Source organism: Bos javanicus, chromosome 6 (assembly GCF_032452875.1).
Source record: "Bos javanicus breed banteng chromosome 6, ARS-OSU_banteng_1.0, whole genome shotgun sequence".
Classification (NCBI taxonomy): Eukaryota; Metazoa; Chordata; class Mammalia; order Artiodactyla; family Bovidae; genus Bos; species Bos javanicus.
In genome coordinates, this window is record NC_083873.1 from 19219669 (window position 1) to 19245588 (window position 25920).

General features: G+C 37.1%; 2 protein-coding genes across 5 annotated transcripts in view; one reads left to right on the top strand and one right to left on the bottom strand.

Annotated features, from left to right (window-relative positions):
• AIMP1 (aminoacyl tRNA synthetase complex interacting multifunctional protein 1) overlaps positions 1-13233 on the bottom strand; it is a 30267-nt gene extending 17034 nt beyond the window's left edge. The window contains exons 1-3 of the mRNA XM_061419453.1: positions 12935-13233; positions 2477-2610; positions 388-501 (exon numbers count right to left, since the gene is read on the bottom strand). Of these exons, the coding sequence (XP_061275437.1) occupies positions 388-501; positions 2477-2610; positions 12935-12936 (250 nt within the window). The 5' untranslated portion in view covers positions 12937-13233. The remainder of the gene's footprint in view (positions 1-387; positions 502-2476; positions 2611-12934) is intronic.
• Positions 13234-13255: 22 nt separating this feature from the next.
• Positions 13256-25920, top strand: part of TBCK (TBC1 domain containing kinase) — a 209918-nt gene continuing 197253 nt past the window's right edge. For 2 of the 4 annotated variants that reach the window (XM_061419452.1, XM_061419451.1), the window contains exons 1-2: positions 13272-13558; positions 20792-21013. In XM_061419452.1, the coding sequence (XP_061275436.1) occupies positions 20821-21013 (193 nt within the window). In that variant the 5' untranslated portion in view covers positions 13272-13558; positions 20792-20820. Of the gene's footprint in view, positions 13563-20791; positions 21014-25920 lie in introns of all 4 variants that reach the window. The other 2 variants (XM_061419450.1, XM_061419449.1) reach the window with 2 other exon arrangements.

A 25920-nucleotide genomic window follows, 5' to 3' on the forward strand; every position in this document is an offset into this window, starting at 1 on the left:
ATAAAATACATAACGTATATGAACCACTTGGTAGTGCCTGGCATACAGTAAAATTTAATAAATGTTAACTAAATACTATTATGGCTTATTTTCAATTCTACTCAATAGGGAATAGTGATGATCGAGTTTAATAGGGGACCAGTGATGATCACAGTAGAGATTAAGAGTGCAGCTCTCTAAACTCCAATTTTGGCATTTTTTCATGATCTTAGGCAAGATCATCTATCTGCCTTTTCTAAGTCTGTATTTTCTCTTCAATGTAAGAGGAAAAATGCATGAGAAGGGCAGTTGTGAGGATGAGACGAGTAATCAAGCATAAAACCCAACTTAATAAAGAATGTAATAATTATTGTTATGAATCAACCTATCATTTCTATAATTAATCACCTCCATTTTGAATTTCTGCCTTAATTAGCTCTTGTTTCAATCCTTCAATTTCTTTCTTCAATTTCGCATTTTCAACTCGAAGTTTCTTCTCTTCTCTCAAAGTTGCCTGCAAAACTGGGATCAAGAACCACCAGTTAAGACATAGCTGGGTTTTCTAAAAGGTTTCTTATGAATACTACTTGATAAAAGCATAGCCAGTATAATCAAAGCTAAAACCAAATGTTTCACCAGTTCCTTTGTATCAGTTTAATATTTATTAAACAACATGATATTTAAAAGAGAAAGGGAGAAAATCTTTGAAGTAAAAACAGAAGAGGTTTTGTTTATCAATCATTTTCCTAGCTTTTATAAAAATGCTATGACAGTATAAGAACCTTGTTCAGTGTTACTAACAGGTTAACTGAGAGACAAATATCAGATATATTAAACTTTTTTCAAAGTCGAAGATCTAATAATGATACCAAACAATAAAAAATTGTTCTCATTTCTTCCTTTTTAATCAGTATCTTGTAAAGGGACATGAAAACTCTTCAATTCCTAATGTCTCAAAAGTAGAGCTGGTCAAACATTAAACGAAATGATTTGCTCAACATAGTGTGTTAACGGTGAGCAATAGGGTACACAAAATATAAAAGACAAGGATTCTCAGTGGGGTTGGTACTGCTCTCTAGGTGGGACTTTGAAAATCTATAAGGGAATTTTTGGGTGTCACTAATAATGGGAGTCAGTATTGGCATTTGGAGGGCAGAGGTCAGGGATTTCAGATGTTCTGCAATAGGTTAGATATTCCTGTGAAATGAAGAACTGTCTCATAACCTGCACGGTTTTGCAGTGACATTGTACAGATGCACAGGTGAAATCCTGTTTATTATTTGAGCCTAGATTCTAGTTATTTTTTACATTTAAACATTTTTAAACATTTTCATTATACTCTGAATTTTCTAGGAATCAAGTACTATGCAAATCTGTACTTTGTTTTGTTTAAGAGTTCTACCTAAAGAAACATCATTCATCATTTTGAGTAAATCAAAAACATGACTCAAAGCTGATTTTGGTATCTGGGTTGCCAACACAAAGGCACACTATTATATCAATCTGTACTATGCCTGCTGCACTTTTGCTGATTCCATGTACGCAAATCACATAGCGTGTGATACTCTCATGTCAAGCAGTATAGTCCTGCCCTGTATTTACTTACATATACATATTTATTACTACTACTCTCCATAAATTACTTCCTTTTTAATTCTCTTCTATATTACATACATCTCTATAATCTCTTCATCTTTCTAATGGGAAGAAGCATTAAAAATTTTTTTAAATAGTAAGAAAAATCCTTTTTAAATTTTAAGAAAAACAGTAAGAAAAAGTATTTATAAAACATTATAAAAATAATTAAAACAGTATTTAAAAAGAAGAAAAATTTGATAAAGGGAAAAATTTTTAGATAGTAAATGTAGGATTCTTTAAGTCATTCAGTTTTATGTAGCAGAGAAGAGCATTTATTTAAATAAGTGATGGTAAAAGACTTTGGAATTTTCATAGTATTACCACTGGCTATTGAGAAATAAAATATACAAAAAATAACCTAAATTCTAGAAGCAGAAGATCTAATATTTTTGTGAATACATCATAGCAATTTTGAGGTAAAACATAAGCACTGGAAAAACTGTAAAAATCATTTCAGAAAATACCCAAAAAGAGAGCAATATGAAAGTAAAGATTTTCTTTTATATGAAATTAAAGGAGATATTTGAGTTTCTATTTGATTTTACCCAGCTTTCTTCATTTTTAGTCTCTAATTCTATACCAACTTATTTTAAATATTAATTTTTATTAGTCTTGAATTAACACATTGTTTTCTCTAAATATTACATGTTCACCATACACCAATTCTAATTTATCTTAATCCCAGAATATTTCTTCACTCATAATTGCAATATTAAAGGAATACAGAAGTCATCATCAAGACTGTGAAGTAATATAATATTGTCTGTGGTAAACACATTTTATTTTTTGCCGTCACTGTATGAATTTATTTTAAGTATCTCCCTCAGATCAGAAAACTTAAATTTTCAAATTTTCTTACTTGCTTTCTCCTTAAGAAGAGCAACTTGCTGCTTAAGGTATTCAATAATTTGATCTGCTTCTGCACCCTTCTGCTCCAATCTCTTCAGAACAGCATCACCAGTTGCCATTTTTGCCAAAAAACGGCAGAAAATCCTAAGTGAAAAAATGAAAGTGAAACATTATACTGTAGAATGAGTAAGTTTATTGTATAGGACATCATGAACAAGCAGTCTGAAAGGAAAAACATTTTCTACTGCAAGAGAACCATATATTAGAAAAACAAATCAATTAAGCGGCAGAAATGTTAATAGATTAATTCCTCACTCTGACTGGAAAAGAAAATCATTTTCTCCCAAAAGCAGAAAATATGATATTTAATCATATTTCAGGTTGCCAAGTTTTCAAGAAATTTTAAATACTGCAGAATATTATGACATAAGACACTAACACTAGGAGACAGACTAATAACAACCTTAACTACGAGATAACTGAGTACTATACCTGAGTTCCCAAGTAAAGACAGTTACTGAATTTCTTCTTTATATGTTTCTTTCATGTATTGGATATTTCTACTGTCTTATTTAATTATGTACAAACTTACATGTAAGGAAGAACATGTAAATTAGGAAAGACAATATTAAAGGAAAAAGATCAACAATTAGGAAAACATCAATTTAATCATATAGATACTGAGATACAATATTAGTGTATATATATTATATAGAGACAATTCTATAGAATTCTTTGTATATAGACATATATAGACACATATACAGAATTCTATACATATATAGACACACTGACATTATATATAGAATTCTATATATTATATAATTCTATATAATAGAATATACTCTAACATAATATATATTATATATACATACACTGACATGACATATATAGAATTCTGTATATCATATAATTCTATTTCTTTTGTGGAAGAAAATAGAATTTTAATTTTATAACTCATAGAAATTAGAAGACAGCCTATCAGTATGTAAATATTGCATATATAAGCAAAATTCTGGGATTAATTCATCATGTTCAAAATTTCAAACTTTTGAAGCCAAATTCATAAGGTTTATACTGCCAAATATTAAGACAGTCACATGACAAAAGTCACGATTGTTAATCATTAACAATACTAAGAATTGCCTTTTACCTAATTTAGCATCAGTTTACACTTCAAAGCATGACACAAACATTGCTGAAACAGCTCTAATTTTAAATAAATTATACACACTCAGAGGTGAAGTTTTTTATTAAAAAACTGGCTAACAGTGGACAAATAATATAAGATTGTTTTAAAATTTCAAATTATTAGGCAAAGAATACTGAGATGTTTACTTTTTTATAAAAAGAAAACCAACCCTCAAAAATCTTTATGCTAACAGTGACAATGTATGATATAGAAAAAGTTTTAAAAACCTTATAAAAATAAAGTTGTTAGTAATCAAGAAAATATAAATGGGGCAAAGGTGGTTAATCTGGAAAAGCCACAGTAAACTACTCCATGGACTACTACTTAACAGCTTAGAAAAATAGAGGAAAAAAAATGTACAAGAGTGAAAATGAAGATATAACTTAAATTCTGCCAATTTTTTTTTTACCAAAAGTGAATACACAATAATCCTGCTGCTGCTGCTGCTGCTGCTAAGTCGCTTCAGTCGTGTCCGACTCTGTGCGACCCCATAGACGGCAGCCCTCCAGGCTCCCCCGTCCCTGGGATTCTCCAGGCAAGAACACTGGAGTGAGTTGCCATTGCCTTCTCCAATGCAGGAAAGTGAAAAGTGAAAGTGAAGTCGCTCAGTCATGTCCGACTCCTAGCGACCCCATGGACTGCAGCCCACCAGGCCCCTCTGTCCATGGGATTGTCCAGGCAAGAGTACTGGAGTGGGTTGCCACTGCCTTCTCCAATAACCCTGCTATTGCTCCTCAAATGTTAAAGCCAGAATTTTAGAGAAAAATACATGGACATATGATGAAAATTTAAAGTAAAAAAGTTATGTTTTTTGAACTTTTAGTATTCCGGTTACAGCATTCTTTTAGTTTGACGTCTATTTCAGTTTAACATAAGTAATGACCAAATATTACATATTTCAATAGGTGAAATACAGCTATCGCTAACAGAAACAATGATTTGATTGGCCTAAGTTGTTTGGCATAAGCTGTAACTTTTGCTTCCCTACCAATGCAATATTTGATGAGTGATACTAAAATAAATGTGAAATTAGTGATACACATCAGAAAAAACCCTAGTAAACTTCTCTTAACAGATATGAAATAAATAGATTTAAGTCTAAAACAGGTCTCATAAATTCAACAGTAGGTCCACAAAGTCATCTCACCAATACATCAAGTTGCTTACAAAACCAAATATGAAACATATGCTCTAACTTACAAAACAGCTTCAAAACTAAGACTAAAAATAATTCACAAAATACAGGTAATAAATCCTAGTCTACAAGCAAAAAAGATCTATAATTATACTGAAATAAATCTATTAACTACCTGGAAAACATAGTTATGAGTTAAGTAAAATATAACTTTTGTGATACATATTGAAGCACAGACTGTTTAGGAAGAGAGAATGCCATGTTTCAAAACACAGAAACACAAGTAAGTTAAACATATAAATACATGCACACATAAGAGCAAACAATGTGATAAAGGGAGATGACAGAATAATCCTCAAAATCTTTGTTATCTCATGGTAAGGGGTTAGGATATATAAAGTGAAAAGACTAGCCATTTCAGGGAACCAATATATTATTACCACAAACTGAAAACAGGAAAAAAATTACAGCTAGTTAAGACTAGTTAATAATTCATTTGGTAGAAAATGGTTTAAAAATCAGCTTTAAACATTTTTATAAGTAAACTTTATTTTATAAGTAAACTTCAAACATTTTTATGAGAAAATTTTTTCTCAATAAAATGTATGTATCTCTCACTCAAATACAAACAGGTAAAACACCATCCAACTTTTCTTATACTTTAAATACTCCAGGACACTAATATACTATTCATATAAAGATAACTAATATATTTAATTATGTTAATTTAGTTAATATATTTAATTATATTAATTTACTTAATATATTATAAAAATAAGTATAATTTATATCCTTAGCCATAAGTGTAAAAATACTTGCTTAAATTAAGGTCTAGTTTTAAATTGGTAAAAACCAGGACCTAGAAACATGAGCTACCTGAAACATTCAGTAAAAATGAATTTTCTAACTACTAAGTGGATAAACAGGAGAAATAAGAAAGAAAAAAGAAACAGTATTAGTAACAGACAGAAATGTTACTGGAAAACACTTATGTGAGCCATGAAATCTTAAAATACTGAGAATACAGAAGGATCCTATTCAACCATTCATATATAAATTGTGGATGAAGCCATCTCGGTTTTCTTCAGGTACTGGTTAAAGAAGCGACTGGGTACCCACTCCAGTATTCTTGCCTGGAGAATGGACAGAGGAGTCTGGTGGGCTACAGTCCATGGGGTTGCAAAGAGTCAAACACCACTAAGCAACTAACACGTCCACTTTCCGCTTTCATGTTTAGGGCAACAATGCTAGCTTAAGGTCATTGCTTTAAGTTCAGACAAATGTTTATCATTCAACGCAGTGCTCATTTCACTACTCTGTGCCGACTGCTGCATAAGGTTCAATTTTACATTGAGTATCCACTGGATTTCAAACTTTTAGGCCTGCTTAGCTTCCTCAGAGCTTTTAATATACTAATACATAGAGGATTTCTCAAGATGATAAAGTTAATAATAGGTAACTTCTGCAGAGTATTTATTGTGGGCTCGCTAAATGCTGTGCATAGATCAGCTACAAATATAGCAATTATCTACATTATGTATAGAAGAAAACTTGACTTAAAATTAATTTGGCTCAGGTCATGGGGCTAGTTAGTAAATGAGGATTAAAACTTAGGTCCGTCTGATTCTGGAGTTAGCTCTTTTAATGCCCAAGCTAAAATTTCAATAAAGGATATGATTATGAAGCACTTCCCAAAGTATTTAGCCATGGAATACTAACCAACGAAAAGCTATTAAAATTTACTTGAACAAGAATTTTCTACAACAGTTTGGGAATGCTGACTTACTCTGCACCAAAATTAAAAATAAAAAAGATTATGTTATTAAAACAGATATAACACTTAACTGCATGCACAGTAATTACAAATCTACAATATTTACAAAGAAAACAGTATACCCAGTATGTTAACTGTATTTGGATAGTAAGAGTCAAAGCTTTTTTCCCCTTTTTCCTCTACTAAATTTAAAAAAATAAACATTTTTATGATAAAAAGCTTTGAAAAGTATTAGCTAAGTTACTCTGCCCTTTCACATTGTTTTTTTCAACATAACCACCATATTTCATCAAACCTAAAATGCTGCTGTAAGATGCCACTAATCATAAAGCCAGGTGAAGCTGATTTTATGAAATACATGAATTTGGACTGTATCTTAATCATTAAAACACATAAAAGATTGTTTCTGAGATTCCTATCATTTCTTTTTTTAAGTTTTCTTTTTTTTTTTTTTTCATTTTTTTTTTAATTGATTCACAGTGTTCTTTAGTTTCAGGTATACACCAAAATGATTCAGTTACACATATTATTTTCAGATTCTTTCCCTTATAGGTTATTACAGAATACTGAGTAGAGTTCCCTGTGCTATACAGTAGGACTTTGTTGCTTTTCTGATTTATATATAGGAGTGTATCTATTAATCTAATATCCCTAATTTATCCCTCTCCCTCTTTCCTCTTTGGGAACCATAAGTTTGTTTTCTATGTCTTTGGGTCTGTCCGTTTTGTAAATAAGTTCATTTATATCATTTTTTAAGATTTCACATATGTGATATCATACGTATTTGTCTTTCTCTGACTTTGTTCACTTAGTATGATCATCTTTAGGTCTATCCATGTTGCTGCAAATGGCATTATTTCACTCCTTTTAATGTTGAGTAATATTTCATTGTATACATGTACCACATCTTCTTTATTCATGCTTTCATTTCTTGGCTATTGTAAACAGTATTGCAATGAATATTGGTTTCTTTTTTTTTTTTTTTAAGAATAAATTCTTAATATCATCAAATATCCAGTGATGTTTAAATTTCCAGTTGCCTTACACACCTTTTTTTTTTTTCCTTGTTAATTTTCTGTTTAGTTGATCTATCCATAGGTGTGAGTGGGGTATTAAAGTCTCCCACTATTATTGTGTTATTGTTAATTTCTCCTTTCATACTTGTTAGCATTTGTCTTACATACTGCGGTGCTCCCATGTTGGGTGTATATATAATTGTTATATCTTCTTCTTGGATTGATCCTTTGATCATTATGTAGTGACCTTCTTTGTCTCTTTTCACAGCCTTTGTTTTAAAGTCTAATTTATCTGATACGAGTATTGTGACTCCTGCTTTCTTTTAGTCCCTATTTGCATGGAAAATCTTTTTCCAGCCCTTCACTTTCAGTCTGTATGTGTCCCCTGTTTTGAGGTGGGTCTCTTGTAGACAACATATGTAGGGGTCTTGTTTTTGTATCCATTCAGCCAGTCTTTGTCTTTTGGTTGGGGCATTCAACCCATTTACGTTTAAGGTAATTACTGATAAGTATGATCCCGTTGCCATTTACTTTATTGTTTTGGGTTCGAGTTTATACACCGTTTTTGTGTTTCCTGTCTAGAGAATATCCTTTAGTATTTGTTGGAGAGCTGGTTTGATGGTGCAGAATTCTCTCAGCTTTTGCTTGTCTGAAAAGCTTTTGATTTCTCCTTCATACTTGAATGAGATCCTTGTTGGGTACAATAATCTGGGCTGTAGGTTATTTTCTTTCATCATTTTAAGTATGTCTTGCCATTCCCTCCTGGCTTGAAGAGTTTCTATTGAAAGTTTTCTTTTTAATGGACCATTAAAAAAATTTTTTTTAATTGAGTTTGTTACAATACTGCCAGTGTTTTATGTTTTTTTTTTTTTTTTTTTTTTTTGGCCACAAGGCATTTGGGATCATAGCTCTTTGACTAGGGATCAAACTCACAAACTGCATTGGAAAGTGAAGCCTTAATCACTGTACCATCAGGGAAGTCCCTGAGAGCCCTATCATTTCTAAACAGCTTCCCCTTACTTCAGCAATCTCTTCAGTAGTCTTTCCCAGTCTGATTTTAAATTGCCAGTATTTTAAAAATTAACAAATCTTCTACCCCAGTCTCTCAATGTTAGGAACCAAACAATCAAACAATTGCTTTGAAATGGCAGTTTTAACTGCAGATTTTCATTTTTACTTCATAGTATAGCGAACACCTCAAAAATTTGGAAGTGATTCTCTATTTCTCAAAATATCTGATTTTGCTGTTTCAGAATTGCAATTAGCTAAAAATTTATATTCTTCTTAGACACTCTAAGCATTGCTTCTCATCAAATATAAGATGCCGTCAACTGTAAAACGGCTCTAGTAATTAAGGGAAAAAACCATAGCTGATTTAACTGATCTAATGCTCTCTTACATTTAGTCACATCCTGTGTTATGTACTGAAATACCTGCTTTGAATTTACTGCTTTTTGCTTTCAAGTATGTGATCAGGGAATGAATTCAAATTTCAGCTCTGCAACTCATTCATTAGCTGTGACTTTACTACTGAAGCAGCTGATTCACAATGTCGTGTTAGTTGCAGGTGCACAGCAAAGTAATTCAGATACATACATATACACACACACATAGTTTCTTATCCAGATTCTTTTCCCATATAGGTTGTTACAAAATACTGAGCATAGTTCCCTCTGCCATACAGTAGGCCCATGTTACTTAACCCGTTTTATATAAAGTAGAAGAAGGCAATGGCAACCCACTCCAGTACTCTTGCCTGGAGAATCCCATGGATGGAGGAGCCTGGTAGGCTACAGTCCATGGGGTCGCTAAGAGTGGGACGCGACTGAGCGACTTCCCTTTCACTTTTCACTTTCATGCACTGGAGAAGGCAATGGCAACCCACTCCAGCGTTCTTGCCTGGAGAATCCCAGGGACGGGGAGCCTGGTGGGCTGCCGTCTATGGGGTCGCACAGAGTTGGACACGACTGAAGCGACTTAGCAGTAACAGCAGTGAGTGTAAGTTACTCCCAAATTCCTAATTTACACCCCCCTGCCCCATCCATCTTTCCCCTTTGGTAACTGTAAGTTTGCTTTCTACATCTGTAAGTCTGTTTCTGTTTGGCAAATAAGTTCATTTTTCAATTTTACATGTAAGTGATATTGTATGGTATTTGTCATTATCTCTCTCTGACTTTACTTAGTACGATAATCTCTAGGTTCATCCATCGTGCTACACATGGCATTATTTCATTCTTTTTTATGGCTGAGTGGTATTTCATTGTGCATATGTGTGTGTGCACACACATGTGTTGTCTATACACACCATATCTTCTTTATCCACTCATCTCTTTGATGGACATTTAAGTTGCTTCCACATCTTGGCTATAGTAAATAATGCTTAGGTAAACACTGGGGTGCATGTATCTTTTCGAATTACAGTTTTCTTCAGCTATCTTCCCAGGACTGGGATTGCAAGATCATATGGTAGGTCTAATTTTAGTTTTTTAAAGAATCTCCATACTGTTCTTCATAGTGGCTGCACCAATTTACATTCCCACTAACAGAGCAGGAGGGTTTCCTTTCCTCCACACCCTCTACAGCATTGATAATTTGTAATTTTTTTGACGATGGCCATTCTGACTGATGTAAGGTGATAACTCACTATAGTTTTGATTTGCATTTCTCTAATAATTAGTGATGCTGAGCATTTTTCATGTGCCTTTTGGCCATCTGTATGTCTGCTTTGGAGAAATGTCTTTTAGATATTCTGCCCATTTTTTGATTGGGTTGCAAGGTGATCACCATAATAATCCAGTTAACATCCTTTACCATACATAGTTATAATTTTTTTTCTTATGATGAGAACCATCAAGATTCAGTCTATTTTCTAATATGCAAAACTATTATTAACCATAGTCACTATGGTATACATTACATCCCTGTGACAATCATTTTACAACTGGAAATCTGTATTTATTCTTGATTGTTTTTCTTTACTCACCAGAGCCTTCTTCCCCTTTACCAATGAGGACACAGGGGATGCTGCAGGGCCTAAGGGATGGCTATGAGAGTATGACTAAGAGAAGGCAGTCCATATATCTCAAACACTATGGCCATTAACACAGAAAAGCTTTTTGTCCAGTGACAAATACATAAAATTTTAAAAGGGATATGTCTTGGTTTCCCAAGACCCTCTACCAAACAAGGTCATTTTTTATCTGGTCAAATTTTTCCCAATAGGATTTAACCAAACCTTTATCTTACAGGTGCACTCACCACTGTTTTTTTTTGTTTCCTTTTTTCCATTTCTAATCCAAGAACACAGTTAATAATAGTAGCCACTATTTTAATGGGCCTGGCATATTACATACACTGTCATTTAATCTTTACAACCTTGTGACACAATATTTTCAGTTTATAGATAAACTCAAGAGAAATTATGTGACTTTTCTAACACCATTCAAATATTAAATAGTAAAGCCATGATTTTAAACTTGTGTTTGATACTCCTAACCTCACACTCGGAGAAGGCAATGGCACCCCACTCCAGTACTCTTGCCTGGAAAATCCCATGGACGGAGGAGCCTGGTGGGCTGCAGTCCATGGGGTCACTAGGAGTCGGACATGACTGAGCAACTTCACTTTTCACTTTCATGCATTGGAGAAGGAAATGGCAACCCACTCCAGTGTTCTTGCCTGGAGAATCCCAGGGATGGGGGAGCCTGGTGGGCTGCCATCTATGGGGTCGCAGAGTTGGACACGACTGAAGCGACTTAGCAGCAGCAACCTCACACTAGGAGTTATTTTAAAGTGTTCCCCAAACAAAATTAAAAAAGATTAACTCATCATCCATTAAAATTCTTGCATAACTAAATTATGAGGACTGAAAGTCTCACTGGCCATTTCTTACCACCTCTATTTAGGCCACCACAGTAACTTCCCAGAATTTGTGCGCAAGTCTCCTACCTGGTCTTTCACCCTATTCTCTCCAGTCTATTCTGGACAGCAGTCAGAGAGATTCTTTCAAAAAGGCAGTCAGGATATAACACTTCACTGTTAGTGAAGTGACCTAGATGCCCTTCAAGATCCTTCATGACCTGTTCCTGCTCTCTGATTCTTTCTCCAGCTCTAACTCCTTCACTCAACTCTGACCTACAGGCTTCCTTACGGTTCAGGCCAGTTTCTGTCTGATGGCTTTTGCAGTGTTTGATCCCTCAGCCTGACTCCACTACTGCAAAATATGGTTGTTGTTCAGTCACTAAGTCCCGTCTGACTCTCTGTAACCCTATATGGACTGTAGCCCGTCAGGCTCCTCTGTCCATGGGGATTTTCAAGCAAGAATACCGGAATAGTTTCCCATTTCTTTTTCCAAGTGATATTTCTGGACCAGGAATTGAATCTGTGTACCCTGCATTGGCAGATGGATTCTTTACCACTGAACCACCAGGGAAGCCCCTCCCCAAATTACTCTTACAATTAACTCTGTTTCTGTCACCTCTACTTGAGAGTGACCTTTTCAGTGAGACCTTCAATGGCCACACTAAAATTTCAAGCCATATCCCCCTTCCCTGCTTTACTACTTTTCTTTTCAGCACTCGTTACGATCTAAGACACGATAATGTTTTAAACTTTGTTTAATATGTGTCTTCCTCAATAAAACATGAACTACGGTAGAAAGAAATTTTTATCTGTTTTACTCATTCCTTTTTACCAACGCCTAAAACGGTGCCTCGGAGAAGGCAATGGCACCCCACTCCAGTACTCTTGCCTGGAAAGTCCCATGGATGGAGGAGCCTGGTAGGCTGCAGTCCATGGGGTCGCTAGAGTCAGACACGACTGGGCGACTTCACTTTCACTTTTCTCTTTCATGCATTGGAGAAGGAAATGGCAACCCGCTCCAGTATTCTTGCCTGGAGAATCCCAGGGACGGCGGAGCCTGGTAGGCTGCCGTCTATGGGGTCGCACAGAGTCGGACACGACTGAAGCGACTTAGCAGCAGCAGCAGCAGCAGCAGCAGCAGCAAAACGGTGCCTGGAACATGGTGGACGTCGAATAACCACCTGCGCAAAGAGCGAATTCCTATCACTACACCCAGTGCTCTCTCACACGCACAAAAGTAATCATGTTTGTGCGTATACTTTTCCCAGTAACATCCTTTCCCTCGGCCCCGCGTCCCATTTTTCAAACTTGGCTCCTTCAAAAGGTCCCAAGCTCTTCCATATTTCCTCAGGCCTAGATCAGCGCTGCTGTGCGAGGGCTTCCCACTAGTACCCGCAGGCCAGGTCCTAGCTCCCGAAGGCCAGTAAGGGAAAGGGGACTCCTACGATCGTAATCCGTCCTCCCCGGGACCCTCTGCGGACAACACTCACATGTATCGGTCGACAGAGGCACCTCAGCAGCCTCGGCCGGGAGCAGGTAAGGAGCGCCTGCGCCTCACGAAGGCAGTGAGAAAGGACCCAAAAAGGTGTCCTCGCTGAACGCCCGAGCGGTCTACAGAGTCCACTCCAAATTCTCTGTCCCCCGCTCTCCTGTGCGCAGCCACACCACATCCTCTGTCGTCCATCCCCTCAGTCAATAACGCCAATCATCCTGCACCTCTTCCTCGGTCGCTACATTTTCTCGCCAGGTTGGGCAAGAGGCAAGATGCTAGATGCCGGGGTCTTTCTTTAGAATTCCGTCGCAGAAACTGTGATGTCAGAGGAAAGGGCCGAGCTGCGGGTAGCTGGGAGAGCTGGGAGCTGTCAGCGGAGAGCGCCGGGCTCGCGCTCCTGGCCGGATTCCGAGCTGGCAACCCCCGCTGATTTCGCTCGCGGGCAGAGGGCAGTCTTGGAGCTCCCGGAGCTCCAGGAGCAGCCTCTTTTGTAGAAGTACCTGCAGTGCGCGGCCTGGTGCCCTAAGCAATAGCGACAACACCAGCCACAGCGACAGCTCTGGGGCCCTGTGTAGCAGCTGCATCCCCTTGTCTTTGTCTGCCTGCGTCCCCAGACCCAGAGGCAGGTATTTGGGTTTCCCAGTTTTTAACGGGTGGGTGAGACGGGAGATAGAGGCGGGTCAGATGCAGCGAATGGCCCCGCACTTCCCGCTGTGGTTAAAAGAGGTCACCGGTGCTGCTTTTGGCTACTGATCACAGTTTCCAATCCCCACCTACAGCCCTCCTCCCTACTCACCTGACTCCTTTGAGAACTGTAGGCATCTTTTTAAAAGGAACTGCTGCCTGGCTGTTCCAAAGGAAGGTTGAAAGAGGAGCTTAGAGAATGTGGATTCGACTCTCTCCACTAGTCAACGTAGATTCGAACTCTTGCTTTGGTTTGTTTCTTGTTTTCAAAGGCTTAGTCAGTTATCGAGATGTGACATTCATTTGTGAAGCGGAAGAATGTAAAAGAGTTGTCAGTGGTTGCTTTTCAAGGACTCTTGTCCCTGTTTTTGTTTGGGCTACAAAGACAACTGGGGAAAAGTATATAAAGTAAATGGACTAGTGTTACTAACCCATTAAAAATGTGTAAACTGTTTTATTTATAATGAAATAAGCATCTTTTGCCCAGTTTTTGACCTTTTTTGCCTATGATGCATTTCCGCTTCAAGTTCTTTGTGGGCAAATATTGTCGTGTTTGTTCACTGGTGAGGCAGAAGCTGGAAAAGCGCCTGACTTCAAATAGGAAATTCAGGATATTTGGTGAATGAATGAATGTTCAGATCCAGCTTCTTCTATTGTTTTTTGGGTTTTTTTTTTTTTTTCCTCTCTCTCTCTCAACTAATCTCTCATCTCAGGTGTTTTTTTTCTCCCCACTGACTTTCTTCCACTTACTAAGTGTGAGGAAATCTATATGAGTGTATTTGTTGTAGGTGAACCTTTTTATGTATACCCAACTTAAGACGTAGTTGAAGCAGAACGTTGATGAAATGGTTTGTGCTAACTAATGTTTTATCGTTTTGAATTATTTGCGTTTTATTTGGTGATTTGATCTTTAGTTGTCTAAGTGATAGGTGTGTCTAATTGAAAACCAAAAAGCATAGTAATAATAAAATGCAGCAGCTCAGTGTCTTCCTTCCTGCCCTCAGTCCTGTTCCTTCAAACATAACCACATTTCATCTTTTCTAATTTTAGGTAATGTATATTGAATAATATGTTAAACTGCTAATTCTTTTTTTTTTAATTGACTTCTTAAGATAGCCCACACCATCCACAACCTCTCTTCTACAAATTTTTGAGTGGTTATCACAATTTTTAGTTTTAATACTGGTTAGTTTCATAATTCTAAATAATATGTAAACTTTATTTTTTCACATCAACTTTTGAAAATACATATATTTGGCTCCTTATTTAGTAAAACAAGGAAAGTAGTGACTCTACTTTTAGATGGCAGAAACCACATCCACTCCTGCCTTTCAGTAGATGGACTTTTCCTTATACATTGACAATGTTATTAATAGTTACAGTGTATTTCTTAGCTCCAATTGTTTTTTGCTTTGTTTATGTGTATAAGAACCAGTAAAATGTTACAATATTATGGTTTTGTAAATAAACTTCAGTGCATAGCTAAGAAATATGCCATTATACATTTTCTTCCAGGTGTTTAATTGCATAACCTATGTACCACACTAATGAGATTTGTAATATTAACGTCAAATGGGTTGTTCTTTCCTCCTCTGCAGTGACAAAAATTATGCCATAGTTAAGTGTGCTTAATTTTTTGGATTATATACTAATTATATAGTTTTTGACCCTCCTCACTTTCGCAGAGGACTTTGTACTTTCTTCGAGGGAAAAGATTCATGTGCTTTATTCACCAGGTCCTCTTATTCTTTGTATGAGAAACTCCCTGCCATTTCTCTGCTTGAAGACACTCCCCTTGGAGCCCCATTACTTTCTGTTTGATTTGAACAGATTACTTTCTGATCCTTTTGACAGCTTCTATACTGGATTATATTCATTGAAATCTTGAATAAGGTGCAATGTTACAGTATTGTACAAAGGTACAATAAGGTACAATGTCTTTTACTACTTGGTCTTCTGCTCTGTTTTGGTAGAATACATCCTTAAAAAATGTATTCATAAAAATATGTGGGTAGTGATTTTATTTTTTAATGTTTGCATAATGTAAATTATTATTTTACTATTATGATTGATACTTTGGCTGGGTATAGAAACTAAATTATGTTTCTTACAATTTTTCAAGGCGTCACCATCTTCTAACTTCTGTTGATGCTCCTGGGGACATGAGAATGAGTGTTGGATCTTGATGTTTTGATGCCTAAACTGTTTGTTTTCTCTCTGAAATGATTAACATTTTCAGTTGTACTAGAAGCTTTGAAAATCTGTTATGACATGTTTTGTTCTAAGTTTGTTCTCCTTGCAATGAACTCATTCAGTGAAGCCTGAATAAATATCTCTGGCCTTTTTAATTTCCCTTCAACTGTGGGGAATTTTCTCCTAGTCTTTTCTAATTTTTCCCTCTTTATTTTTCTCTGTTCTCTTTTGTTGAAATTCCTGTAAGGTGGTTGTTGAATTCTTGGTTTGATTCACTGTGTTTGTAATCTTTTATGTTTTTATCTGTTTGTGCATTTGCTTCATGTTCTGAGTAGTAGTCTCAACTTTATTTTCCAACACTTCTGTCTAGTTTGATAATCATATGTTTAATTTCCAAGCACTAATTTTTAAAATTATTTTTCTCATATTCCCTTAATTTTGTTTCATTGTTCTTTTTTAATGAGATAAGATTTACAAATATTAAAAAGCACTGATTTTAAGTGACCAGTTTAGTGAGTTTTGATACATGTCAACAAACATGTAACAGTCACCACCCTAATCAAGATGTGAAACATTTGTACTACTCCAGAAAGTTCCTACCTTTCTCTTGCCAAGACTGTTCCCACAACCCTCCTCCCCACCCCAAGCACTACATTCTCATTCTTATGACTATAGTTTAAAACTGTAGTCCTGTAACATTTAAATGAAGCCATAGGATATGAACTCTTCTGTGTCTACTCCTTTCATCAACATAATATTTTTGAGATACATCCATATTTTGGCATGCTACGCTATGTTGCTTCAGTCATGTCCGACTCTGTGCGACCCCATAGATGGCAGCCCACCAGGCTCCGCCGTCCCTGGAATTCTCCAGGCAAGAACACTGGAGTGGGTTGCCATTTCCTTCTCCAATGCCTGAAAGTGAAAAATGAAAGTGAAGTCTCTCAGTCGTGTCCGACTCTTCTCGACCCAGTGGACTGCAGCCCACCAGGCTCCTCTGTCCATGGGATTTTCCAGGCAAGAGTACTGGAGTGGGTTGCCATTGCCTTCTCCAATATTTTGGCATATTTATTCCTTTTTTGTTGTTTTGAAATAGCGTTTCATTGGATGAGTATACCACAACTTGCTTAGCAGTTCACTTGTGTTATGTTTACCTTGCTTCCAGTTTGGGGCTGTTATGAATCAAACTACTGTGAGCATTCTCATACAAGTATTTTTATGGACATTTTAGTTATTATTGGGTTAGTACCCAAAAGGAATGGAATTTGAGTCGTAAGGTGTACTATTAACTTTAGTGCAGTTTTTCAAAGTCCTCGTGTCATTTTAGCACTACCGTAAGCAGCAGAGCTGCTGCTGCTGCTGCGCTAAGTCGCTTCAGTCGTGTCCGACTCTTAGCGACCCCATGGACTGCAGCCTACCAGACTCCTCCGTCCATGGGATTTTCCAGGCAAGAGTACTGGAGTGGGGTGCCATTGCCTTCTCAGCAGCAGAGAATCAGCTCCAATTCTGCATTTTTCTCAACACTTGGTATTGTCAGTCACTCCAGTTTTAGCCATTCTGGTAGTTGTAAAATGGTATGTTGTGGTTTTAATTTGCATTTTCCTGCTGATTAATTACATTGAGAACTTTTCCATGTGTTTATTGTCTATTTGAATTCCTCTTTTGTGAAAAATACACATTTCAGATTTTTACCTATTTTGTGTTGACTTGTCTTTCTTTTTATTATTAAGTCATAGGCATTCTTTATGTATTCTGAATGCTAATCTGTTACCAGGGAAGCCCTGTTATCATATATACAAACATACATGCATATATGTATGTATTTTATAAAAATGTCATATGTATATATATATAGATATGTCATAATAGCTTGGATTTGTACTTTGTCAAATGTGGCTTTTGATGTGCAATGTTTTTCATTTTGATGAAGCCCACTTTATAAAGTTCATCTTTTTAAAAAAATTCTCATTGTTTTGTTTTTAATCGGCTCAGATGAGATCTGTTTTCATTTTAATTTCCATTTGTTTGCATTGGAGAAGGAAATGGCAACCCACTCCAGTGTTCTTGCCTGGAGAACCCCAGGGACGGGGCAGCCTGGTGGGCTGCCGTCTATGAGGTCGGACAGAGTTGGACACGACTGAAGCGACTTAGCAGCAGCAGGACAGAGAAACAATAGATTTTTTTAACTAAAGTATTTTTTTAAGATTTATTTATTTATGTTTGCTTGTGCTAGCTTTTCATTGCTGTGCTGGCTTTCTCTAGTTGCCGCGAGCGGGGCAACGCTTTGTTGTGGTGCTCAGGCTTCCTGCTGCAGTGGCTTCTCTTGTTGCAGATCGCAGGCTCTAGGACTCATGGGCTCAGTAGCTGTGGCCTGTGAGCTCTAGAGCTGGGGCTTGGCAGTTGGTGGTGCATGTGCTCAGTTGCTCTGTGTTATGTGGGATCTTCCAGACCAGGAATTGAACCCATGTCCCCTGTGTTGGCAGGTGGATTCTTAACCCCTGGACCACCAGGGAGGCCTCTAACGTCCGTTTTTTTATGGCTTTTCTTATCCTGCTTGAGAAACATTTGCCTATTCTAAGGTTGCAAAAATATCCTCTTTTTTTTTTTTCTTCTTGTGCAGAAGCATAATCCATATCAGACTTCTGTGGATGTAGCAGTAGGGATTGTGGCTAATCTTCTTCCCATGTGAACGTCTTTTTGTAGCACCATTTATTAAAAAGACTGTCATTTCCTATTCAATTCCTTGGCCTTTGTTGAAAATCAGTTCATTGTGTTTAAAAATGTTTTTCAATTTAAAATGAAAAAAGCTTTCATTTTTATGAAATGTATTGTATATAGCACATATACATAGATAGGTGGAGATATAGAATGTGAAATTATGGAGAATAATATGAACACCCTTAACCCATCAATTAAGAACTAGGATATTACTTAGTATTTTTGAAGTTTCTTATGGATTCTTCCCTAATCTCATGACTGCTTTTCCTACAATGGTGCAGTAGTCACCTTATCCTTGGATAGGAGGATAGATAACTTGCTAGTAATGGGGGTCTGGTGGCAAAGTTGAGTCTTCTGTTCTTCAGCCTTTCAGATGCCCTATTTCTCATTTCAAATATTCTTCCGACTGCTGTTGTTCACCACTGTTCCCTCCTTCTCTGAATCTGAAGCCTCTGATCTGAAGAGGATGAATGAGCACACCTCTTAACTATATCATAGATTGTAACCTCCTTCTCTCTGTTTCTTGTGACCATGCTCTTACCTATTCAGAATGCTTTTAGGAGTTTCTTGAAATCAGCTCACGGCCTCTTTCTGCCCTCTTCCTTGTTACGAGTTTACACCTTTTAAAGCAGTTCTTTTTAATGTTTTAATGAAGTTTCTAGACAGATATATGAAAAGCAGCCTATTGTCTTGATTTAGACTTCCAGGTTTTATTGTGAAACCTGGAAGGGAAGAATGCAGTGCCTGACCAATCAATGTCTTTTTAGTGAGACACCTCGGTAAGAGAGAGATTTTTTGTTGGGAAAACTTTTTTATTGTGGTTGCCATAATGTGATAACTGATTTTAAATTAAGCTTCTTAATCTTCAGGCCACTTCATGATAAAATGCTGGACTCCATTTGTTTTGGAAACGATACTGCTAGACCCCTCAGGAACTTCAGGTAGAATATCTATTTCTAACCTGGAGGCAATAACATCTGTCAAGATCAGTGAGGGGAGTAAAACATCACTTGCAAGCACCTGGCTTTAAAACAAAAGTCGATTAGTTATTTAAGTAACATTATAAGGCTGTTTGTTATCTAGTTTAATTCTTTTGATTTTTTTTATTTTTAAAAATTTATTTATTTTTAATTGAAAGATAATTGCCTTGCAATATTGTGTTGGTTTCTGCTATCAACATGAATCAGTCATAGGTAGACATGTGTCCCCTTCCTCTTGAACCTCCCTCCCACCCCATCCCACCCCTTTAGATTGTTGAAGAGCCCCAGTTTGAGTTCCCTAAGTCATACAGCAAACTCCCATTGACTATCTATTTTGCATATGGTAATGCATATGTTTCCATGTTCTTTCTCCATTCATCCCACACCCTCTCCTTCCTCCCCACCCCACCAATATAAGTCTGTTCTCTCTGTCTGCATCTCCATTGCTGCCCTGAAAATCTGTTCATCAGTACCATATTTTTAGATTCCATATATATATATTAATACACATATTCATTAATAATGATATTTGCTTATCTCTTTCTGACTTACTTCACTCTGTATAATAGGCTCTAGGTTCATCCACTTCATTAGACCTGACTCAAATGTGTTCCTTTTTATGGCTGAATAATATTCCATTGTATATATGTACCACAGCTCTTTATCCATTCATTTGTCAGTGGACATCTAGGTTGCTTCCATGTCTTAACTATTATAAATTGTGCTGCATTGAACATTGGGGTACATGTGTCTTTTTCAGTTGTGGTTTCCTCAGGGCATATGCCTATTAGTGGGCTTGCTGGGTGATGTTAGTTTGATACTTAATACTGTTAATAGAGTCCTTGATTATTTAAAGTTCTGGTTGGTGTCCTTATTTCCTCTTTCCTGACTCCTTGCACTGTGAAAAAGAAAAGTGTTTGTAGTCTGTGGTATATTCAAACTTTGGATAAAGAGAAGAGCCTTATTAATGTGAATGTACAATAACAAACTTCTTCTAAACTCTTAAAATTGTCAGGCATCCTTGCAGAGGGAGTGTTCTGTCTTTTCCTTTATATGCCATTGCAAATCTTTGATTTTGATTTAGAGCTACAATATAAATTCATGATTGGGTGGTTTTTCCTCTTTGATATTATCTTGAAATATTCTCACATTGATAATTTTGCTGTAAAATGTACAGATTGACATTTCCCTCCAAATTATATATGGTTAATCATATTTAAGGTGAGAAAACACTGGCTTAATGTTTAGCTGATCTATCAAAAAATTCTCTCCTTTTCTAGATTACCTGGGAAGATTTAGGACACCAAGAATGTTTCCCTTGAAGGATGCCGAAATGGGTGCCTTTACCTTCTTTGCCTCTGCTCTGCCCCATGATGTCTGTGGAAGCAATGGACTTCCTCTCACACCAAATTCCATCAAGATTTTAGGGCGCTTTCAAATCCTCAAGACCATCACTCACCCCAGACTGTGCCAGTATGTGGATATTTCTAGGGGAAAGCACGGTGAGTTGTTGTTTTCTCATATTTTGTGTTCTCTACCCTGTAACCCTGATTAGGTTATAGTATACACAGTGTATCATTTTGGATGTGAGAGCTGGACTATAAATAAAGCTGAGCACCGAAGAATTGATGCTTTTGAACTGTGGTGTTGGAGAAGACTCTTGAGAGTCCCTTGGACTGCAAGGAGATCCAACCAGTCCATTCTAAAGGAGATCAGTCCTGGGTGTTCATTGGAAGGACCGATGTTGAAGCTGAAACTCCAATACTTTGGCCATCTGATGTGAAGAGCTGACTCATTTGAAAAGACCCTGATGCTGGGAAAGATTGAGGGCAGGAGGAGAAGGGGACGACAGAGGATGAGATGGTTGGATGGCATTGCCAACTCAATGGACATCAGTTTGGGTGGACTCCAGGAGTTGGTGATGGACAGGGAGGCCTGGTGTGCTACGGTTCATGGGGTCACAAAGAGTCAGACATGACTGAGCGACTGAACTGAACTGAACTGATACACAGTAAGTGTTAATTGCTCAGTCCTGTCTGACTCTTTGCAGCCCAATGGACTGTAGCCCACCAGACTCCTCTGTCCATGGGATTCTCCAGGCAAGAATACTGGAGTGGGTTGCCATGCCCTTCTTCAGGGGATCTTCCCAACCCAGGGATCGAACCTGGGTCTCCTGCATTGCAGGCAGATTCTTACCATCTAAGCCACCAGGGAAGCCATAATAATAAATAGTAAACATATAAAGTAATCAGAGTGTGTATGTTTGCTTGCCATCACTTTTCGCTCCAGCCAAACTGAGTCATTTGAGTTTTCCTGACTGCATTTGAATGATTCATATTTCTCAGATCTGAGAATCAGGATTTTTAATATTCTTTTTCAGGGAAGCCCCTATCCTCAAGCATATTTCTTCATCTCTCCAAAAAGGAAATGAAAGACTAATGTTAGAAACTTTGTGTTCTGTCGCTTATCATGTCTGACTCGCTGTGACCCTGTGGGCGGTATCCCACCAGGTTCCTCTGTCCGTGGAATTTTTCAAGCAAGAAGACTGAAGTGGTTTGCCATTTCCTTCTTCAGGGGATCTTCCTGACCCAGGAATCAAACATGCATCTCTTGCATCTCCTGCATTGGCAGGTGGATTCATTACCACTGAGCCACCTGAGAAGCCCAACAGAAACTTTAGAATTGTCTATTAGAATGTATTTTATGATTGAAAGTAATAATTTGGGCTAAGTTTTTTTCCCATGAAAAGAGAGTCACTAATGTTTTTACCTCTTCCTAGCTGCATTAGTCTTTTTTTTTTTTAGGATTTCATTTAGTAGAGTTGAATTCTATTGGTTAAAAAGTCAGTATTTCACCAGGAAGAATTTACTGCCTTTTTAGTAGTATAGTCGGGGCTTCCCAGGTAGCACTGGTGATAAAGAACTTGGCTGCCAGTGCAGAAGATGTAAGAGATGTAGGTTCAGTCCTCTGGGGGAGGGCTTGGCAACCTACACTGTTATTCTTGCCTAGAGAATCCCATGGACAGAGGAGGCTGGCAGGCTATGGTCCCTAGAGTCACAAAGAGTTGTATATGACTGGAGCAATTTAGCATGCACGCATGCAGTCATAAAGTCAGGTTCTTCTATAACTTGTATCTTTGCCCATTCTCCTTGCTAAAATATGACACTATAAACCGAGTGGCTTGTCTATTTCTCACAGTTCTGGTGGCTGAGAAATCCAAGATTAAAGCAATAGCAGATGCTATGTCTGGTGAGGTCCACTTCTTCATTAACAGTCATCTTCTCCCTGTAACCTCACTTGGTGGGAGGGGAAAGGGAGTTTTCTCAGGCTTCTTTTACAAAAGAAGAGCACTGATCCTGTTTGTGAGGGCCCTACCCTCATGGCTTCCTATGTGGGGCTAGTGCCTGTTAATGCAGAAGATATAAGAGACTCGAGTTCAATCCCTGGATTGGGAAGATCCCCTGGAGGAGGCCATGCCAACCCACTTCAGTACTTGCCTGGAGAATCCCCATGGACAGAGAAGCCTGGTGGGCCTACAGTCCATGGAGTTGCAAAGAATTGGACATGACCGAAGTGACTTAGCATGGACACCCTCATGATCTAATCGCCCCCCAAAGCCCCACTGCTGGACACCATCACACTGAGGATTAGGTGTCAGCATATGGATTTTGGAGGTGGGGCACAAATGTTCAATCCATAGCACCCCTGAAGGTGCTTATGGTGGCAATATTTTAATTATTTTTAAATTATTTTTGAAAGCTTAATTTCATGCTTAAAATTATTTTAAATGCATTTCAGTGAAATATATTTAATTTTTCTAACAAAATGAATTGTGAAAGATAACCCCATATACCTACTGATATTGTACTATTTTTATTCCCTTAAAAATCTCATTTTCAGATGTTTCAACCTAATATTACAGGTGCTGAAAAAAATGCAAACTCTTATTCCCTTAGTTTTGCTGAAAAACAGGCTAAATGATACTTTCAAGTAGTCTAGGTTATGCCTCTTGAAAATAGTTTCTCTGAAAGTTTTATAGAATTTGAATGGAAAATGTTTTTTGTAATAAATGTTATTAATGGCTAACATTTATTGAGTGTTTATTACTTATTAGGCAGTATTCTAAATGCTTTACATGTTTTAGTTAACTTAATCCTTACAACATTACCATGAAGTAGGAACTCTTATTGTATTCACATTTTACAGATGAGGAAATTGAGGCACAGAGCAATTAAGTAGCAATTAAGGAACTTTTGGCAAGTTTGTTGTTTACAAACAAGCAAATTTAAAAAATCTTTTTGCTAAAGTATTTGTTTGCTGAAGAGCTTCAAGATAATAACTAAATTGTAGATATCATTTGGGGCTTTTATATAACCAAATAGTTGATAAAATATTGTCAACCCCTGAATGCCTTAAATACCACCCACCTCCATCCAATTACAAATTCTAAAGAATTTTGTCTTGTGGAATTGGCCTGGTTCCAAAAATCACTCCAGTATAGCTATATGGTAGATCATTATCATCTGTAATGAGTAACCAAAATTTGCTGTTGTAGATCTGAAAATTTAGACTATGCTTATCTTCCCAAATTCTGGGCACTTTACTCAGTTCTTGGGACTTTTTCATTTCTTTTTTTTTTTTTTTAAGATCTATTTATTTATTTTTGGCTGTGCTGGATCTTCACTGCTGCTCGGGCTTTTCTCTGGTTGCGGCGGTCGGGGGCTACTCTCTATTTGTGGTGCTCTGGTCTTCTCATTGTGGTGGCTTCTCTTGTTGCAGAGCCTGGGCTCTAGGGCTCACAGAGTTCAATAGTTTGAGCTCCCAGGCTTTAAAGCATAGGCTCCACAGTTGTGGTGCATGGGCTTAGTTTCTCCTTGGTATGTGGGATCTTCCTGGATCAGGGATGGAACCTGTGTCTCCTGCGTTAGCAGGCCAATTCTTTACCACTGAGCCACCAGGGAAACCCAGGACTTCTTTATTCTTGTATCCTGAAGTGCCCTTTTTTGTTTCCCACTGACTGGAAGCCTATTTGGAGCATCCCTTCAGATGACTGGGGTCTTGCCTCTGTCCAATTTTCCCTAGGCTTTTTGGGATAATTGACTCAGTAGTCCTAGAGTCAAGAGTCTTGAGCTCCTTTTTTTCATCCCTGTACCTAAGTGAGCCTCTGTAAATACTGAACTAGGAAAAACCTTATGACATAATCTCTCTGGGGAGCCCTACTGCTAACTGCACAGGAAACTTCTTTTTAGTTATAAATGTCAGGTAGGAAGTAATCCTCTTGGACACTGTTAAACTCTGTTGATGTTGAACCTGGCTCAACAATGTGGGTAGTCTCCTTGGGCCCAATAACCATATTCCTGGTTACTCTGTTTCCCCTGATTGTCCTGCTCCTAGGTCTCCACAGCCCTCTCTTCCAGGGACATACAGATTATGGATGTGTATAAAATTCATATATTTTAAGTTTGACTGCCTGGAATGAAAATATCTGTTATTGTCAAAAGGTTAGGGAATTCGATTACTTTTTTTTTTTTTTTTTACTATTGGCAATGTTCATTGTCCTGAAAAGTCGTAAGCATAAGGAGTAACTAATGAAATTAGAGTAAGTGTTGTTGTGAAGGTCTGTTTGTTCCAAACATCCCAGTCATTTCAGTTACATTTAGTTTGAAAAGTCAACAATCTCCTAAGTGAACAATGCATATTTCTCAATGATGTAATCATTTTGGCTTGGACTGTACTTGTCTCCTCAAACAATCTTAATTTTGGTTCCTTTATTCTGTTCTTGTTACACAGATATTTCTCATCTTGTCATTGTTAGTCCCACACTCTCCCCATTTTACTTGGAGTAACGTGTAACATGTGGTTCATTTTAGTAACATTATGTTTTCACATGTTAGGTTAGCTCAGAAGTCAAGCTTTCACTGTTTCCAACAGATCATTCAGAACTGATTCAAGAGGATATTAGTTTCTTGCTAACTCAGCAGGTTGATGTATTTAATCTCAAGAATAGTTTACATTCGAATTTTGAACTTGATTTATCAAAAGAGAAATTGAATAAAATATCTTTAAAAGAAAAAAGGTCAGTAAAGCATGAAAATACTTAAGTTAACAAACTTGAATCTTTTTCTTTTGAACTTGAAATCTCAGCAGTTTTAGAAGCATAGAAAGGATTATAAATGGTAATATATTCCAATTGATTTGGTATTGATTACCCAAAAATCTTTTTTTATTGCTAGAAAATCAAGAACAAAATTATTTTAATTAATAGATTTGAAATTTAGGTGGAGAATAGTTGAATTGTTAAGGGCCTATAAGATAATTCTGTATCTCTAGCTGCATATATATATATTTCAACCTGAGTGTCTGTATCAGTTTAGAGTTCCATCAAAGAGGCAGAACTAGTAGGAGATAG